The sequence below is a fragment of the Schistocerca cancellata genome, chromosome 8, assembly GCF_023864275.1.
Source record: "Schistocerca cancellata isolate TAMUIC-IGC-003103 chromosome 8, iqSchCanc2.1, whole genome shotgun sequence".
Classification (NCBI taxonomy): domain Eukaryota; kingdom Metazoa; phylum Arthropoda; class Insecta; order Orthoptera; family Acrididae; genus Schistocerca; species Schistocerca cancellata.
The window spans coordinates 194,416,137-194,430,143 of record NC_064633.1 but is presented as its reverse complement, the minus strand read 5'-3'; the positions used below and the strand labels follow the sequence as shown (position 1 = coordinate 194,430,143).

Sequence of the window (14,007 nt, the reverse complement as noted above, 5' to 3'; positions counted from 1 at the left end):
ACACTATGACGAGAGACAGCAACATAATATTATGATCGTAAGTCCTCCAGTGCTGAAATGGTTGTGATTGCAACTTGTGCAATTACCTGTACACCAGATACCCGTTTACTAATCTACTAATATAACTAAGAATTAATAAGCGAGACTAAGATAATGAATTATGTATTAAATTAGTAGACGAGACTGTAAATGTATGAAAGATCGTGCCAGCGCATAAGAGTTCAATTTGATATGGGTTCGGTGGACTGAATGTGAAACATAGTGTCATAAGATTAACTGTAAAACACAAGCCTCCGTGGGAGTGAGAGGATAATTGAAAACTACAGAGTAGAATTGTTGGTGTAAAAATTGTTCCAGGGAGATACTGACATAGGCAGCTTCAATCTACAGGGTGATCAGAAACAGTACGAAAAACTTTTAAGGGTGTTGCACAGTAATTTATACTGAGGAATAATTTTTCAGAAGAAAATTCCATACGTTGCACAGTTTCCTCGTTAATTAGCGTTGAAGTAAACCAGACAGCTCGTTGCGTGCGCAAATTTCAGCGGCGCGCAAGATACAGTTAGTTCTCATAGCATTGATGATAGCGCACGAGGCCGTTTAGTCTTCAGCTTACGTTCGATACTTACTACAGCCCCATGTCCAATTTTTGTGTCGCTCTATTGTTCGACTTTATGAATCCAAAAGAAGGACAAGTTTGAAGACACCGTCTCTGCCGGGCTGCGTCAATTTGCGCACTCAACGGCCTAATTGACTTCAATGCTAACTAACATGAAAATGGCGCAATATATCGAATTTTTGTAAAGAATAGTCTGAACAGTATTATCATCACGAGACTGTAATTTGCATTTACGTTTATGAAGAATAATAAACAGATATATTATTAACAACACGTGTTGGCCAGTAGTTCACCAGAGAACCTTCCAGATGTATTTATACTCAAATGTGCCTCAAAGAGGGCGCCGTCATCCTTTAGTGATTTCACACAGTGACTGCTGAGATGAAAGGCATTCTGATAAATAGGTTTACATGCTGTGGGGCCTGGTTGCAGGCTGATGATAGTTATCACAGTCTCTTTGCATGTTAGCTAGTTCTTCTGGAACTGAGCAAGGTAAGTCGACATATGTTCCGGTGCTGCTGGTCAATTGCGTGTTGCATGTGGCAACATTGTGTAACTAAACTGCTATTATTTCGTATGCGAGAGATGCTTGATGAAACAGTTCCACTACACTGCCAACTGCGCGAGCGGTTCTAAGCGTTTGCTTCAGTCTGGAACCGCGTGACCGCTACCGTCGCAGGTTCGAATCCTGCCTCGGGCATGGATGTGTGTGATGTCCTTAGGTTAGTTAGGTTTAAGTAGTTCTAAGTTATAGAGGACTGATGACCCCAGATGTTAAGTCCCATAGTGCTCAGAGCCATTTGAACCATTTTTTGCCAACTGCTGTAAGCTAGGTGACATATTTTAGTACTACTTATTGCTTTCACGAGTTTATTTACTTATGCACTCGTGGTCGTGCGGTAGCGTTCTCGCTTCCCACGCTCGGTTTCCCGGGTTCGATTCCCGGCGGGGTCAGGGATTTTCTCTGCCTCGTGATGACTGGGTGTTGTGTGATGTCCTTAGATTAGTTAGGTTTAAGTAGTTCTAAGTTCTAGGGGACTGATGACCATAGATGTTAAGTCCCATAGTGCTCAGAGCCATTTGAACCATTTGAACTTATGCACTTGAGTTATTTTGAGAAATGCAGTTCCTTATTCCCTCTGTTACGCTCATTTACGTGAAAGAAAGTGATGCGTGACTACTTTAGAGGTGGTTATTCAAGTCAAAAAGCTTCAAAAACTTTTTTATGGCTATTACATATTTCAGCTGCCGAGCATTCTTCCAGGTTGTATGGCCGTGGTCCATGGAACTCTTCCATCCCTGACGTTTCGTCTAAAGCTACGTTGGACATCTTCAGAGGTGCTCCTGGTTATGCTGAGTCTTGCCGACTGGCGAGTCGGACGTCGAAGAAAGGTCTAAATACCGAGGAAAGTGGATGTGGTCGGATTTCACGTGATAGCAGAGATAAACCTTGTCAAGGATAAAATACATCTATCGATCATAGTATGTCAAAGATAAAAACTTCTCATCGATTCTGTGGTCCCACTGTCCATATACCGCAGAGTTTCATAGCTTCTTCTTTTCTGTTAAAATTCTCCCCATGTTTTTATATTTCGATGGCTCTTCTATATAGCCGTGGATAATACTTCGTCATATTACATAAAACTTCAGTTTCCGAAAATTTCACTACGATTGAAGAGCATGTTTCGCCACGGCTGACTTGTCTGTTTTCCCTAGTCGGCAATTTTTATGTTCCTTCAACCGTGTATTCACACTTCTCTTTGTAGTTCCAATTTAGACACTACCACATGTACACGGAATCTTGTATACACCACTTGCAGACAGATGGGGACGTTTATCCTTAACGGAACGAAGTGCTTGGCCTATTTTCTTAGTTGGTCTGAAAATCGGTCGAAGGATATGTTTCCTTAAAATCTTGCCGATATGATGCGTTACTTTTTTGATGAAGGGTAGAGAAACCGTGTTTTTCCATCGCTGTGTCCTATCTTTGTCATTAGGCTTAATGTTATTCGGTCGTGAAACTCTATTTATTTCCGTACTAGAGTACCTATTCTTCTCAAAAGCCTGCTTTAGATCTTTTAACTCGGCGTCCAGGTATTCCGGCGCACAAATCCTTTTAGCTCTGTCCACTAGACTTTTAATTACACCTCTTTTTTGTTGAAGTTATCTCTGTCGTAGTATGATCGATAGTTATATTTTATCCTTGACAAGTTTTATCTCTGCTATCACGTGAAATCCAAACCACGCCCACTTTCCACGGTATTCAGGCCGTTCTTCGACGTCCAACTCGTCAGTCGGCAAGACTCAGCACAACCAGGAGCACCTCTGAAGATGTCTAATGTAGCTTTGGACGAAACGTCAGGGATGGAAGAGTTCCATGGACCACGGCCATACAACCCGGAAGAATGCTCGGCAGCTGAAACATCCAATCATGAAAGCCGTCATTGTTAATTACATATTTCATGTAACATAACCAACAGAATATTAGGGCTTGCGCATCACTTACAATGAGAGTGGTTGTAGCTTTTGCAAACGCACGCTTACACACACACACACACACACACACACACACACACACACATTCCTTTAAAAGTCAAGACACGTTCGTACGATTCGTTGATCTACACTGAAGAACCAAAGAAACTGGTGCACCTGCCCAATATCGTGAAGGGCACCTGTGAGCACTTAGGGGTGCCGCAGCATGACGTGGCATGGACTCGACTCAAGTCTGACATAGTGCTGGAGCGATCTGACACCAACAATCCTGCATGGCTGTCCATAAATCCGTAAGAGTACGAGCGGTTGGAGATCTCTTCTAAACAGCACATTGCAAGGCATCCCAGATATGCTCAAGCGGAAGTGTTTAAACTCAAGAGTGTTCCTGGAGCCATTCTATAGCAATTGTGGACATGTGGGGTGTCGCATTGTCCTGCTGGAATTGTCCAAATCCGTCGGAAAGGGACATGAATGGATGCAGGAGATCAGACAGGATGCTTACATAGTGTCACCCGTCAGAGGCGTATCTAGACGTGTCAGAAGTCCCATATCACTCCAACTGCACACGCTCCACACCATTACAGAACCTCCACCAGCTAAACAGTCCCCTGCTGACATGCAGGGTCCATAGATTCATGCGGTTGTCTCCATACCTGTACACGTCATCCGCTCGGTGCAATTTGAAACGAGACCCTTCCGAGCAGGAAACATGTTTCCAGTCATCAACAGTCCAATGTCGGTGTTGACGGTCACAGGCGAGGCGTAAACCTTTGTGTAGTACACTCATCAAGGGTACACGCGTAGGCCTTCGGCTCCGAAAGCTCTTATCGATGATGTTTCGTTAAATGGTTCGCACGCTGACCTTGTTGATGGCCCAGCATTGAAATCTGCAGCGATTTGCGGAAGGGTCGCACTTCTGTCACATTGAATGATTGCCTTCAGTCGTCGTTGGTCCCGTTTTTGCAGAATCTTTTTCTGGCCGCTGCGATGTCGGAGATTTGATTTCTTATCAGATCCCTGATATTCACGGTACACTCCTGAAATGGTCGTACGGGAAAATCCCAACTTTATCGCTACCTCGGAGATGCTTTGTCCCATGGCACGTGTGCTGACTGTAACACCACTTTCAAACTCACTTAAATCTTGACAGCCTGCCATTGTAGCAGCAGTAACCGGTCTAACAATTGCGGCAGACACTTGTCTTATATAGTCGTTGCTGGCCACAGCACCTTATTCTGCCTGTTTACATATCTCTGTATTTGAATATGCATGCCTATACCAGTATTTTTGGCTGTTCAGTGTATAAATATGTTAGACAATGTATAATGGTGCAAGATATTCGAAATCGTTACACAAATAGGAATAAGCTTCAGGGACAGACCGGTAATATACGGACGGGGTGGGGTAAATAAAACTGGTCTGTATGAGTTTATACGGCTGGACGTGAAGATATGCATATAACCACAACCTGTGACACGCACACCATGCGTACACCTCTTACGTGACCCACACCGGTTCAGGGTGTAGTGCGGGCTATGTCAACGTGACTGGAGCTGTGCAAAGGGGTCGATGCTGTTCACAGTGGAGGTGCGGCGGGTGCTACGTGACAACAAAGTCGTGGAGGCGGTATGGTCAGTTGTTTGCTGAGAAGTTTAATGTTGTCAAAGTGCCAGCAAAGAGTGCAATGCAACGCTTAGTCCGACAATGGCGCCAGACAAGATCGGTTTTGAACAAGCCAAAAAACATTCCGATAGGTACCTTCACTGCTAACCAGAAAATGTGGTTGCATTTCACCTATCAAATCAAATCTCAAGAGCCCGGCATATCACGTAGATCATGCGGACAATTACTCCACCTGGACTTGCACATGCATCCCTACCGAGTGTCTCTTGTTCATGTATTAAAACCAGTAGATGCTCCTCAGCACCTACAGTTTTGTGAATGGCTGTTCACTGAGATAAAAATGTATGGCTTTGACATGGAGCTTTCTTTGTCTAATGAAGCCTTGTTTCACCTGAGTGGTTATGTCTTCACACGGAATCATTGGTTCCGGGCAGCGGAGAACCCGCAAAACTTCCACGAAACATCATTGCATGATCAGAAGGTTAGGATTTAGTGTGTAGTGCCTCCATGTCGCATTATTGGTCCCATCTTCTTTCATCAGACGCTGACTTCGGCGCGTTACATTGCCAACAAACCATTTGTGGCAGCATTGACGGAGGGGGAAAGGACCTTCAGTTGCTTCCAGTAGAATGAAGCAACTGCTCATACAACTGGGCAAACCTTGGAGCACATTTACACAATCTCCGCGCCCAACAGGTTGGTGGCACAGGTCCATCTGGTCGCGGGCATAGCTGGCCACTCGGGTAACCTGATCTGTCAGTGTACGATTACTTAGTGTGGGGAGCCCTGAAGTCTAAGGCGTATCCCAACAACCCTCATAGTCTTCAAGAACTGCGGCAGAACATTTCGGATGCGACTGTAGCATTTCCAGCAGTCCAGCTTTGATCCACCTTCAGCAACTTGCTGACCAGGGCCCAGACATGCCAAGAGATGAATGGTGGTCACTTTCAACATCTGTTATAGTCAGTTTAATGCTGTATTTCTTTTCCTCTGCCCTGTTTCTTTGTACGCTGGAATCCCGCTGTCTGAACCCCTTTTATTTGTCCCACCCTTTACATATTGTACAAGAAGCAAGAAGGAACGATGAGAACGGAAGATCAAGAACGAAGTACTCGGATTAAAGTGGAATAAAGACAGGGAGGCCGTCTGTCGCCCCTACTGTTAATCTATAAATCGAGGAAGCAGGAAAAGTTCAAAAGTAGAATTAAAATTCAGGGTGAAATACTCTCAATGATAAAATTTGATGATGACATAGCTACTGTCAGCGAAACCGAGAAAGAATTACTTTGCCTGTTGGACGGAACGAACAGTCTAATGAGCTGATACTAGGGATTGAGAGAAAACCGAAGAAAGGCTGCAGTAATGAGCAGTAGCGCAAATGATATTAGTGACATACCTAACATCAAAATTGAGGAACACGAAGTAGACTACATGAAACTAATTTTGCTACTTCGGAACCGAAATAGCAAATGAGGGTAAAGCAAAGAGGACATAAACAGCAGACTAGCACAGGCCAAGAGGGTATTCCCAACGGAAAACAATCTCTTGTTATCAAATATTGGCCTTTTAGTATACCGCAGGCGTGCAGTGTAGTTCGTCGACCGAATGTTTAAATAGTCCGGAGAGCAGCTCTCCGCTACATTCCGTTGCAGCTACTAAAGATGTCGTCATGGCAAGGTTCAACATGCAGCAGTTACCGGCATGTTGTAGTAAATGTTGTCTTCCGTTATTAGGGAGCAGCCATGTCTTAACCATCAGCGAGTTACTCGTGATCTTTATAAAGTACACTGCAAATACAATTGTTGCATCTGTGCTGTCGTTATAATTCCACCTCGAGATGTCGGCACTGCAAATAGACATGTTGCACGGTAAGCTCTGTTTACGACACTTGTTACCGTGGCCGCATTATCGACCCATGGCTGGTTCCTAAGCTATAGTGATTCGTATTAATTCATTTTGCGCTCTCTCTAGGGACTGAGGCTTTATAATGAGGACATTATTGTTTTAATTTGTTTAGCAGTTCCAGTACAGCACTCATGCTTGCCGCATCGGGGTCGTGAAGTGGGGCCGAGGCAGTTTCAGATAAGTTTTTACAGTCTGAAGATAATTTATGGATTTGTAGTTTTAGCTGGACGATGTCCACTACGGACAAACGGTAGTTACTTTTATTCTGAAGAAGGTTGGGTTGAAACTTCCTGGCAGATTAAAACTGTGTGCCGGACCGAGACTCGAACTCGAGACCTTTGCCTTTCGCGGGCAAGTGCTCTACCAACTGAGCTCCCAAGCACGACTCACGCCCCGTCCTCACAGCTTTACTTCTGCCAGTACCTCATCTCCTACCTTCTGAACTTTACAGACGCTCTCCTGCGAACCTTTCAGAACTAGCACTCCTGAAAGAAAGGATATTGCGGAGACACGGCTTAGCTACAGCCTGGGGGATGTTTCCAGAATGAGATTTTCACTCTGCAGCGGACTGGGCGCTGATATGAAACTTCCTGGCTGATTAAAACTGTGTGCCTGACCGAGACTCGAACTCGGGACCTTTGGCTTTCGCGGGCAAGTGCTAGTTCTGCAATGTTCGCAGGAGAGCTTCTGTAAAGTTTGGAAGCTAGGAGACGAGGTACTGCCAGAATTTAAGCTCTGGGGACGGAGCGTGAGTCGTGCTTGGGTAGCTCAGTTGGCAGAGCACTTGCTCGCGAAAGGCAAAGGTCTCGAGTTCGAGTCTCGGTCCGGCACACAGTTTTAATCTGCCATGAAGTTTCATATCAGCGCACACTCCGCTGCAGAGTGAAAATCTCATTCTGGAAACATCCCCCAGGCTGTGGCTAAAGCCATGTCTCCGCAATATCCTTTCTTTCAGGAGTGCTAATTCTGAAAGGTTCGCAGGAGAGCTTCTGTAAAGTTTGGAAGGTAGGAGACGAGGTACTGGCAGAAGTAAAGCTGTGAGGACGGGGCGTGAGTCGTGCTTGGATAGCTCAGTTGGTAGAGCAAAAAAATGGTTCAAATGGCTCTGAGCACTAAGGGACTTAACATCTATGGTCATCAGTCTCCTAGAACTTAGAACTACTTAAACCTAACTAACCTAAGGACAGCACACAACACCCAGCCATCACGAGGCAGAGAAAATCCCTGACCCCGCCGGGAATCGAACCCGGGAACCCGGGCGTGGGAAGCGAGAACGCTACCGCACGACCACGAGATGCAGACCCAGTTGGTAGAGCACTTGCCCGCGAAAGGCAAAGGTCCCGAGTTCGAGTCTCGGTCCGGCAAACAGTTTTAATCTGCCAGGAAGTTTCATATCAGCGCACACTCCGCTGCAGAGTGAAAATCTCATTCTGGAAGGTTGGGTTATCCCGACTGAAACCTAGGTGAATCTAGGTAAACATTGCAACTAAGGCTGTTAGTTATTAAAATTATAATTAATATTTATACAGTTGCTGTCAGGGCCGCGAAATGTTGAAAATATTTACATTATTGTTTATGTGGACTTCTGTTATTTTGACTTGCGCTACAGCACGTCTATTGCTTGTCTAGCGGCTGCTTTATTGTGAGTGATACGTTAGGAAATTTGTGACACAGTTTTCTCTCATTTATATGTCCATTTCTGAAGAGATGTATTGACTAACGATAATGACTTTCACTGATCTGTAGTTTCCATGCTGTCTCTTTAATCAGTTACTTACTATGCGACGGCACAGCCTGCTGTACGAAACAAACTCCGACGCCTGGGACAGAAGATCAGCAGGTGAGTGATCCGCTAGGCAACAATGATAGTTGGTAGAATTAACCCAGAGTCTTAATACGAGAGAAGACAGAGACCCCAGCCATAGCTGTAGCTATTCTATGTAGAGGGTTTTTTTAAATTACCGCTACCAGTCACAAACTTTGTCAACTATTGTATTACTTATTTATTTAGCGACATGTTTCGCGGGAATACCCCATCTTCAGGCTAAATGTCATTACAAAAACAACTTTACAATAAGGTCATACTGATGTTACATAGTCTTTTTGTAAATGCTGTGGTCATCCTGAGGAAGAAGGGAGAACTTGGTAAGAGGTGATGTCACTTTGGAAGCTGGACTGATGTTTGCACGTAAATGTTTTGCAACGGTCACTCACTTTGTTCTTCTGGCGTGGTAGTCTCGTTGTGATGCGCTGAGGTGTTTCCATTTCCGTGGCTCTCTAGATCACTTTTCACAAATTATCACTAACATAGCAGTAACTTGGAAACACGATCACAAACAGTTCTGTAGCTCAGTGGACAAGATGGCGGTCGAAATACAGCTGGTTTTGATTTGACTATCTATTTGTCGATCTATGCGGTGTCAGATGTTTACATGTCTTGTGCTCGTCTTGTTATCGTATTACAGATGTAGGTTGACATCTGCACTAGATAACTGTTTGTGATCGTGTTTCCATGTTACTGCTATGTTAGTGACAATTTGTGAACAGTGACTAAGAGAGCCACGGAAATGGAAACGGCACAGCGCATCACAACGAGACTGCCACGCCAGAAGAACAAAGTGAGTGACCGTTACAAAACATTTTTGTGGAAACATCAGTCCAGCTTCCAAAGTGACATCGCCTCAAGCAAAGTTTTCTCTTCTTCCACAGTATGACCACAGCATTTACGAAAAGACTATATAACAGCAGTATGACCTTATTGTAAAGTTGTTTTTGTAATGCCATTTAGCCTGAAGATGAGGTATTCCCTCGAAACATGTTGCTAAATAAATAAATTCTACATCGGACAGACAGGCAGAAGTTTTGAAATTAGATACAAAGAACATATTAAAGCTTTAAGACTTGGTAACTTGAACAAATCAGCCCATATTGCTGAAGAAAACCATTCTGTCGGAAACACTGAGGACAACTTAAAAATTTTGCATCTAGCAGAAAAAGGAGCTACTATGAATATATTAGAAGAATTAGAAATACACACACACACACACAAACAGCACCCCAGACTATATCCTTAGCGAACAAACAGAGTTAGCTAACACCCCTTTCCTGAAAAAATTCCAAAAATTACTTTCCAGCCTCAAAAGCAAATAATATTAGTACACCTATCTGCAGATCAAGTAGCAAATTTATATGTTACTATAATTCTCATGATGCTAAATGTAATTAAATAATATACTATTTTACCTACACAGTTCTATATAAAACAAGAAACTTTATAGTTAATTTAAGAATATCAACTCAAAAATTCAATGTCTCTGTACTAGCGTAAAAGGCATTACAGTTGCGTAAATGAATACATGATCCTTTCCGAACATAGGACATCATTGTCAAATGTTACGATATGTCATAGCATCTGTGATACTCATATGTTTGTAAGCTCTTTGTATGTATCAAAACATGTGGTGCGTGGTAGAAATGTTCTCAGTGACAAATCTATAGTGTTTAGTGAGAACAATTTACGTGTGCAACAACAAGAATGCATTTACATCTGTTAGACGAATGTTATGGAAACAAACACTTCAAACCGACGTTTTACGTAAGTCACATGCAACGAAAATCTGTAACGCAACCATCTGTGTGTGGCGTTGTTTATAATTATGTATTATTTATATTTTAAGAAAATTAATCTGTAAAAAAAAAACACACACAACATGTCATAAAGAAAGCGTCTAAACCGTCTGAGGATGAAACACAACGATTCGAAACCGGTAACGGTGCCCTTTGAATAAAGGAACTGAAAGTAAATTTGTGGCTGGTTGCTGTCCTAACACCATCAACATTTGTCTTCGAACAACAGCCACGGTCTCCATCATGTCATCATATGACAAAATTGCAGTAATACAATAGTTGACAAATTTTATGACTGGTAGCGGTAATTTCAAAAAACCTTTATACATTTCTTGAGACAGTCACGGTCGAAAAATATTCAAAAAGGCTTTAAATTCTTCTTATAGCTATTCTCCTCCCAATCAATACTCATGTTACGAGGTGCATTCAAGTTTTAAGGCCTCCAATTTTTTTTCTCCGGACTGGAAAGAGATAGAAACATGCACATTGTTTTAAAATGAGGGCGCGTTCATTGTCAATACGTCCCAGAGATGGCAGCACCGTACGGCAGATGGAATTTTACCGCCAGCGGCGAGAATGAGAACTGTTTTAAATACTTAAAATGGCGACGTTTTCCTTACTTGAACAGCGTGCAATCATTCGTTTTCTGAATTTGCGTGGTGTGAAACCAATTGAAATTCATTGACACTTGAAGGAGACATGTGGTGATGGAGTTATGGATGTGTCGAAAGTGCGTTCGTGGGTGCGACAGTTTAATGAAGGCAGAACATCGTGTGACAACAAACCGAAACAACCTCGGGCTCGCACAAGCCGGTCTGACGACATGATCGAGAAAGTGGAGAGAATTGTTTTGGGGGATCGCCGGATGACTGTTGAACAGATTGCCTCCAGAGTTGGCATATCTGTGGGTTCTGTGCACACAATCCTGCATGACGACCTGAAAATGCGAAAAGTGTCATCCAGGTGGGTGCCACGAATGCTGACAGACGACCACACGGCTGCCCGTGTGGCATGTTGCCAAGCAATGTTGACGCGCAACGACAGCACGAATGGGACTTTCTTTTCATCGGTTGTGACAATGGATGATACGTGGATGCCATTTTTCGATCCAGAAACAAAGCGCCAGTCAGCTCAATGGAAGCACACAGATTCACCGCCACCAAAAAAATTTAGGGTAACCGCCAGTGCTGAAAAAATGATGGTGCCCATGTTCTGGGACAGCGAGGGCGTAATTCTTACCCACTGCGTTCCAAAGGGCACTACGGTAACAGGTGCATCCTACGAAAATGTTTTGAAGAACAAATTCCTGCACTGCAACAAAAACGTCCGGGAAGGGCTGCGCGTGTGCTGTTTCACCAAGACAACGCACCCGCACATCGAGCTAACGTTACGCAACAGTTTCTTCGTGATAACAACTTTGAAGTGATTCCTCATGCTCCCTACTCACCTGACCTGGCTCCTAGTGCCTTTTGGCTTTTTCCAACAATGAAAGACACACTCCGTGGCCGCACATTCACCAGCCGTGCAGCTATTGCCTCAGCGATTTTCCAGTGGTCAAAACAGACTCCTAAAGAAGCCTTCGCCGCTGCCATGGAATCATGGCGTCAGCGTTGTGAAAAATGTGTACGTCTGCAGGGCGATTACATCGAGAAGTAACGCCAGTTTCATCGATTTCGGGTGAGTAGTTAATTAGAAAAAAAAAAAATCGGAGGCCTTAGAACTTGAATGCACCTCGTACATCACAAAGGGACAGGATGATGGGACATGCGTTAAGATGTCAAGGAATAATTTGCTTGGTACTGGAGGGAGCTGTAATTGGTAAAAACTACAGAGCAGGATAGAGATTGGAATATATCCAACAGAATAATAATGAAGGGAGTTGGGTGCAAGTGCTGCGGTGAGATGAAGAGGTTGGCGCAGGAGAGGACTTCGTGGCGGGTGGCATCAGAGCACCCACAAGATTGATGACGCCAACCCCCCTCCCTACCGCCACCATAAACATAGGAAGTTTTAGTAGATGTTTGGCACACGGCTGATGGCACTCACTTACCACATGGCGAGCAGCGCGAACAGCAGAATGGCGAGCGCCGTGCAGGAGGCGGTCATAGCGGCGCGGCCCGCTTCTGCATCCTGCCGCAGCCACCAGCCAGCGCACACCGGCCAGCGCACCACTCCTCACCTGCAACACCATCACTCTCACTCACCCTCACCAGCATACGCGCATCGTGGTCCACGCGCCTTGAAAGGCGGGAAAATTGGAAATTTGTGGTAAGTCCTACGGGACCACACTGCTGAGGCCATCTGTCCCTAAGCTTACGCACTACTTAATCAACTAACTTACGCTAAGGACAACACACACATCCGTGCCCGAAGGGGGACTCGAATCTCCAGCAAGGGGAGCCGCGCGGACCGTGGCAAAACCCGCAAGACCGAGCGGCTACCCTGCGCGGCTTGAAAGGCGACATGTGAGAAAATTGACTGTTAAAATTGAAACAAATGAGCCCCGGTCACAAGTTTTTAGTCTTATTAACCAGGTTTCGACACTCCTAACAGTGCCTTCATCAGAATGTAGACATTTAAAGTTGTCTATAAAATAATTACAAATTAATGGGAAGAAAAAAAATTATATAAAAAGTGGAAGTACTGACTAAAAATACAAGACAGAGACGGTACTTACACGTCACTTATAAAATAAATAACAGGCCAGAAGGGGTTTAGTCACAAAATATGTAAAAGGAATGTGTAAAGGCGAGCCTCTAAAGGCTGCTCATACCTGTAGAGTGACAGGTTGCAACGGAGGTTGTGACGGAGGGCTCATTTGTTTCATTTTTAATTTATAAACAGTCACTGAACCAAGTAGCCATGTACAAAACTTTGCGAATGTTGACTGTGTATATAATCACAGGTAGCGACGCCAGACAAAAAGGGGAGCCTTCTAAAAGGCTATCTTTCTGCACTGAGATTAATATCATTAATTCGTTACGACTGTCATCTGTCTTTCTCCGATCACATCACATTCTATTGCTAATAATCTTGGATTCATCACATAACCTTAGAATATGCAGTAGGTCCTGTAATGCACTCTAAGACAACAACAAAAGACTCACCACGAAGGAATTATCCGAATGGGACTGAAATTGGTAGATGTGATCTACATGTGCAGATAAACAAATTATTACAATTTTAGAAATACTGGATGGTTTATTCAAGAGAAAGAGCTTTACAAATAGTGCAAGTCAATAACGCGTTGCTCCATCTCTGACCTACATGTCAGCAGTTATTGGACTTAGCATTGATTTATTTGATGTCTTCTTGAGGGATATCGTATCAGATTCAGTCCAATTAGTGCGTTAGGTCGTCAAAATCCCGGGATGGTTGAAGGACCCTGCCGAAAATCCTCCAAACCTTTTCAATTCGGGGGAGATCTGGCGACCTTGCTGGCAAAAGTAGGGTTTGGCAAGCACGGATACAAGCAGTAGAAACTCTCCTCGTGTGCGGACGGGCATTATCTTGCTGAAATGTAAGCCCAGGATGGCTTGTCAAGGAGGGCGTAGAATATCGTCCACGTATCGCTGTGCTCTGAGGGTGGCGCAGAAGGGAACCAAAGGTGAGCTGCTATGAGAAGAAATGGCACCCCAGACCATGACTGCTGGTTGTCAGGGTGTATGGCGGGCGACAGTAAGGCTGGTAGACCACCGCTGTCTGGTTCGTCTCCAGACACGTCTTCGCTGCTCGTC

At 44.2% G+C, this 14,007-nt stretch overlaps 1 protein-coding gene across 3 annotated transcripts in view; it reads right to left on the bottom strand.

Moving 5' to 3' along the window:
* LOC126094631 (glycine receptor subunit alpha-3) overlaps positions 1 to 14,007 on the bottom strand; it is a 611,226-nt gene that overhangs the window by 296,301 nt on the left and 300,918 nt on the right. For all 3 annotated transcript variants that reach the window (XM_049909117.1, XM_049909118.1, XM_049909115.1), the window contains exon 2: positions 12,321 to 12,449. In XM_049909117.1, the coding sequence (XP_049765074.1) occupies positions 12,321 to 12,376 (56 nt within the window). In that variant the 5' untranslated portion in view covers positions 12,377 to 12,449. The remainder of the gene's footprint in view (positions 1 to 12,320; positions 12,450 to 14,007) is intronic.